A 6,296-nucleotide genomic window follows, 5' to 3' on the forward strand; every position below is an offset into this window, starting at 1 on the left:
TATTCTACAACAATGCACTCGCCGTTCTTATTACCTCCCTGTGTATTTTCACATTGAGGGCGCCATTTTGTTAAAAAAATCTGATAAATAAAAACATTTTTTGTCGAATTTTGATGTGAAAGCTATCTAGAATGAAAGAAAATGGTCTAACTAAGAAATTGAATCCGAACACCAATATCTTTAATGCAGTCGTTAACGCTGTAGATCTACAGACGTGTAAAGTGTTGTTTACGTGACGTCACAATGTAGCGCCAAACAGGACGTGCAAAACAATCAAATCAAGTACGCTATTTTAATAATGTCGCAAAAGAGTTAAGTTTTACATTTATTTCACTTTTAATAATTTGTATTTCGCTTGAAAAATTATAGAGTGAAATAAAATAAACAAACAAAGTTTTACCAACGTTTTCAAAATTCGTTATTCTCAAAATGTTATTACACACGGGAGATTTAACGACAGTTTTTTTTCAACCCTCTGGGACAGCCTTTAAAGAACGTTTCTATGGGAAACAAATTTAACCACCAAACATAAAGTCCAACTTTATAATAATAATTACATTTTTTCTTGACGTGTTAGAATGGAAATCGATATTATTTCTTCGTGCATTATTGTATAATAATGCACGTTTTTCGTTCAAATGCTTTATAATAATCACTCAGGCCTATCGGCCTTCGTGATTATATTACTACGCATTTGAACTCAAACCGTGCATTATTCTACAACGCATTTTAACCACAGAATTATCAAACCATAAGGTTTTGTGTTGTTGGAAAGTTCCAGATGTAGCTGACATTAAGAGTGCTAACAACTCAAACCTTTGATTTGCTGATGATTTTATTGTTGGGGAAATCGGAAAATCATACACATCTTTAGTTTGAAGGCATACAGTATGTTTCTCTTCTCTTTTGTGCCTGATAAAAAATATATGTATAAAGGTACAAAAATCGATTAAATAAAATGTTGTCGTCTTTGTTTACCATAGCTTATTTTTTCTAAACTCAAAGGCAAATGCGCCTATATGACTGAAATACTGTTGGGAAAAGGCGTTAGATGAAACAAACAAATAAACAAACAAATAAAGGCAAATGCATCAAGCGTCTTAGATTTATTAAATTTCAATCATTATTAGAATAAGTTTTTGATAATAGCAAAATTTAGATATATTTTGCAATTCATCACTTAAAAAATTCTTACACTAAATTTGTATTAGGTTTCTTTTGTCATTTTAATGTTAAGAAAGGGCCGCTTTCCGGGCGTTTTCGAATAGATAAACGTTGAATATTGATGAAAAAATTCAGCGTTAAACCAATCGGAAATTTCAGCAGGTCAATTTTCGTGTTTTACATTAATTTCAAGTACCAGCAAATTTTAGAAAAAGATCCATTTTGTATCAGATATTTTTGTGTATTATAAACTGTTAACGTACTTTGCGTTCTTTGAGCTGCGCCGCTGTTGTATGTCTATGGTCATTGAAGGCCTGAGACCAATGGATGACAACAAATCAACAATATTTGTAATAAAATTGTTAAAATATCAAACTTTATGCAAAAATATATTTAAAAAAAGCATGTCAAATGTATATATGATATCAAGCTAGCTTACGGATCATCGGTGGTTCTACTCAAATGCCCGTTCGTGCCTGAAATAATTCACGGAAGGGCACATGATGTCTTCCTCCATCAGTAAAACTGGAACGTCGCCAAATGACCTATACTGTGTCGGTGTGATGTAAAACCCAATCAAACAAACAAACAACAATATAATTCAAGTCGAATAATATATTCAAAAAAGAGTAAAGAAACATAATCTTCTCCTAGTTATTGATCTCACTTTATCTTATCTTTTTGTATGACTGCATTTCAAGTCTAAAATACACGTAAGGCACACTTGATTACACTTCATGATATTTGTTACATAATGTTCAATGTTTGTATGAGACAATTGTGTTGAAAAGTAAATGGAATGTGTAATTGCAACTCCCAATAAAAGGTATTTTCGGAAACCAAGTGGTTTCATTTTCCATAATATCTGCTCAAGCAAAATATTTTCCAGACAATTAAACATGCATGATTAAGTAGACGTTTATGGTTTTCAAAACAACATTATTTTTTCAGGAAAAAGACCAGACTGTCGAGGTTGTTAAATCTTAAAAATTGTATTAATTCGGTCCTACCCTGCTTTATACTTTGATACACCTACCTCTTTTATGTGATAGTCTTTCTTTTAAAACATTGTAATGCTTTTAGATAATAAAACATTAAACGAAAATGTGTTACAGTACTTAAATTGATGAAACATTGCGAATATCGACCTGTTTCCAATGAGTCTGCTAATTAATTAGGTTTAAAGGCGTGTCTTCTGTAAATATAACCGCTTTCTCTTTTCTTTTTGTTAGCCTTTTCATTAATTGTATTCTTAAATATATTTGTCGCGATTTCTATGGAATTTTATATATTACCCGTCCGTGCCTTGACCCTGTGACCTCTTATGTTTTTGTTTGGTGCCCTGCTTGACTCATTGCCAATCGTCCTGTGTTGCTGGATTTAGGATCAGGATTCGTTCATTGAACGCCGTCCTTCATTTTTCATCTCTGTTTTCACATGAATCACTGCGTCTTATTTTATGGCCAGATTACAGTTTATTTGCTTTTGGATACAATTATGTATACATATATTGTATTAATGTTAATTTATAATATCACGTGATCTATTGCGGACAGAAATGTTTTAACTGCTCTGAAAAAAACATAGTTCTAAAGAGTTTTTTTTCCCTTACATTCACTCGGAATACTTATATCAAGTGGTGTTAATGAACAATATACGGATTATATTGTTTTTAAAAAAGTTTGACTAAAAGATACCTAAAAAGTGAGTTTTTGGATGTTTTTTACAAATAAAATTTATTACAAATAAAACCATTCATATTTAACCCGTCCCTTAGCGTTTTTGTGAGCAATTCTCATTGCGGATTGTGGACTGTGGATTAATGGTCAATGTAAGATTTTTTTGTGCGAGATAATGTGAACAATGACTCCAAAGAAAACTTAAAATAACAAAGGTTGTGGCAAAAAGAGAACATTCTCTTCCCCAGATAATACAGTTATATCACCGGAAAAAAGAAGTGACGTCAGAACATCACCGCCTGTTTCCCAGTCTACAACAAGTGTTTTATACGAACATTGACAGCAGCCGTGTATATTATTAGTTATAAAGATGGTTGACAGGTTATATAGCCCTATATAAACGGCTATTTGTAAATATAACCCGAGCCGCTAGGCGAGTGTTATATTGCAAACAGCCGTTTATATACGGCCATATAACCTGTCGACAATCTTTATAACGAATTTATAATACAGCAAGCATATTATTTTTAGAGAAAAGAGTAAGATTTCTTCATAAATCGACAGCAGCCGTGTATATAAAACTATATAAACATCACGATTATCCAATGAAAAGCGACGTTACAAACGTGCAGTATTATAAAAACTTAACTTTATAATACTGCACGTTTGTAACGTCGCTTATTATGTATAATACTGCACGTTTGTAACTTCGCTTTTCATTTGATAATCGTGACGTTTATATAGTTTTATTATAATACTCCACGTTTGAAACGTCGCTTTTCATTGGATAATATTAAACTGGCGGCTCGAATTATATTTCCAAACATACATTTACATAGGGCTATATAACTTGTCAAAATATTTATTGCTAATAATATACACGGCTACAGAAATCTAACGGCTCGGGTTTTTTTTCTCCAGTCATCCGTTTATATAATTATAGTCATATAACATGTCAAACATCTTTAAAACTAAATCACTTGCCCCCCACAACGCTTTGGGTTCGAATCCCGACAGGGACTTAGGAATCTTTCATGTGAAGAAGCTATCCAGCTAGCTTACGGAACGTCGGTGATTCTACTCAGATGCCAGTTCGTACCTGAAATAATACACGGAAGGGCACCCGAGGTTTTCCTCCATCAGTAAAGCTCGAAAGTCGCCAGATGACATACTGTGTCGGTGTGACGTTAAACCCAATCAATCAAATAAACTTTATAACTAATAATATACATGCCAGGTTTAATGCAGTAATAGTTTAATGATCATATATAGCTGTATAAGTATGTATTGTAATTTTATGAAGAAATAATTAATCTTATAAAAACAAACATGTTAATGTTTGAAAGCGATGAAAGGAATGGTCATGTACTAAGTAAAATATGTTACCCCACAGAACTTAATCTATAAATAACTTTAATTACCAATCATTCATCCATCTTAATACTTTTTCTACAAAAGCACAAAAATTAAGTTAACATATTTGGTATTACAAACGAATTCAATCCTTGATATTGCAAAGATTTATAATCATTTTATTATAATTTACAGGACAATCTCTACTACCAGTGGGAGTCCATATGCTATGCAATGCAGTGTAAGAAAAAGGGCGACAACTCTTGCACGGATCAATTATTTCCCTTCGACGGAACACCTTGCGGTGATAAAAAGGTAAAATATCCACACCCAATAATTTTCTTTTTTGATAATTTGGTAATTTTTGTATCAGAAATAAATGTCTTTAGTCTTGTTATATGTAACACGGGGGTGGAACCCCATACGCGTATCTCAAAAATGAGCATCGGTAAAAATTATATGTGAATTTCCGCTGCACCAGATGTGACTGTAAACTGAGGTCAATAGCAGGGTTAGTTTTCATCTTTTGAACCTTTTTTGAAGAAAATCGAAATGTGATTCTACCCTCCTGACTCTCCTCTATATAACCAATTTTTGATTTGGATTTCTATGCAGTCTTCATCGAGATATTCTTTCCGTCGTGGGTTCTGGTGTGTCCAAAACATGCAATGTGAATGTGGACTCAAAAAAACAGAGATTTTACGAAATCTCACTACAGACCGATGCTTAACATTCAGACAAATCCTGATTTAAACATTTATTGAGATTTGGCTACAAACGAACGATTATTCGTTTATTATTACCGATCTATCATCAGTGTTTCTATCTTTAACACAAAAAGTGAAAAATAGATATTACTATTTTTATATATTTGTATATTTTGTTCCACCTCATTGTTGGCATGCACATTTATTATTCAGTGGTGCCAGTCAGGGAATTGTGTTTTGTCAACAGATGCCCCATCATATGACGGTAAGTCAACAGTCTGTTTCTTCATTCTATCTGGCATTGTCTCACAGTGACCACTGATAGAAAATATTGAATTTTTATGTACTTTTAACCAGACTTGTTCAAGAATCTTCTCAACCCACAGATACGTACATGTTTTAAATAAAAAGTATTTTTAAATGAGCACTGCTGGTTAAGGAAACAGCGTTTGTTTCAAGTTAACTTCAACTAACTGACCTACTGTATATTCATATTGAATATGATACCTATAACTTACTCTCTTCATCAGCTTGTTTAATTCACTCATTTAAAAGTAATACAGTCTATTTTGCTTTCTTTTGACTTGATAAATAAAGGGAAGAACTATTCCCTCTAAACATTGATTTAGCGCTCATGTAGCTTGAAAAGGAAAATGTAATCAAATTTGGATATCACATATTATCTTCCATATCTAAAATGTGTACGGTTTTGAACGTTTTTGTTTTGTTTTCCAGATGCATGTCTGTTCGGAGACGACCCGAACGTAGATTGTAATCTACCTGACAGTTGTAATGAAAGCAACATGTATAGCAGCAAAGTGCGATGTTGCCAAACATGTACAACAAAGTTATCTTCGTCGTCATCATCATCGACTTCAACAACATCAGGTACAACAAGAACAGCCTCGACTACCAAGTCCTCAACTTTCTCAACATCGACATCAAGCTCAACGTTGTCTACAAGTTCTACATTTTCCATCACACATTCTCCTACATCCTCTCCCACTTCAAAATCGACAATTATATCGTCTTCTAGGTCTACTCCAAGCACAATCTCTAAAACTTCGTCTACAACATCGACTCCACCTGTTAAATCAACGTCTACTTTATCACCATCAGTCTCCACGACACAGCCAACTTCAATTTCAACAGAAATAATTTAAAAATATCATCAGATAATAACGGACTAATTGTCAGTGTAACATCACGTTATGCCGCGTTATACAGACAGTGTCAGGGTACTGGAAATTGTCGAACGCTTTCGGGGCAAAAGTCAAAAAAAAAGAAAGTATAAAAACATCGCAGTGTTTTTTTTTTATCTTCTATCATCATGCTTGTCCTTTTCTGAGCATCGGGTTTAGAGTAGGTTAGTCTCTACCATAGTCCAACATAA

General features: G+C 33.3%; 1 protein-coding gene across 1 annotated transcript; it reads left to right on the forward strand.

Moving 5' to 3' along the window:
* The first annotated feature begins 4,393 nt into the window (after positions 1 to 4,393).
* Positions 4,394 to 6,081, forward strand: LOC132731419 (uncharacterized). The gene is made up of 3 exons (XM_060717601.1): positions 4,394 to 4,511; positions 5,117 to 5,168; positions 5,639 to 6,081. Exons 1-3 carry the CDS (start codon positions 4,431 to 4,433, stop codon positions 6,064 to 6,066), a joined length of 561 nt encoding a protein of 186 aa, XP_060573584.1. The 5' UTR covers positions 4,394 to 4,430; the 3' UTR covers positions 6,067 to 6,081.
* The last annotated feature ends 215 nt before the right edge of the window (positions 6,082 to 6,296 follow it).

The sequence above is a fragment of the Ruditapes philippinarum genome, unplaced genomic scaffold, assembly GCF_026571515.1.
Source record: "Ruditapes philippinarum isolate M1 unplaced genomic scaffold, ASM2657151v2 ctg22589_1_1_1_1, whole genome shotgun sequence".
Lineage (NCBI taxonomy): Eukaryota > Metazoa > Mollusca > Bivalvia > Venerida > Veneridae > Ruditapes > Ruditapes philippinarum.

Coding starts and splice junctions, on each gene's coding strand:
- LOC132731419 (XM_060717601.1), top strand. CDS start 4,431: ATGCAGTGTAAGAAAAAGGGCGACAACTCTTGCACGGATCAATTATTT. Junction 4,512..5,116: donor CACCTTGCGGTGATAAAAAG/GTAAAATATCCA, acceptor TTTATTATTCAG/TGGTGCCAGTCAGGGAATTG. Junction 5,169..5,638: donor AGATGCCCCATCATATGACG/GTAAGTCAACAG, acceptor TTTGTTTTCCAG/ATGCATGTCTGTTCGGAGAC.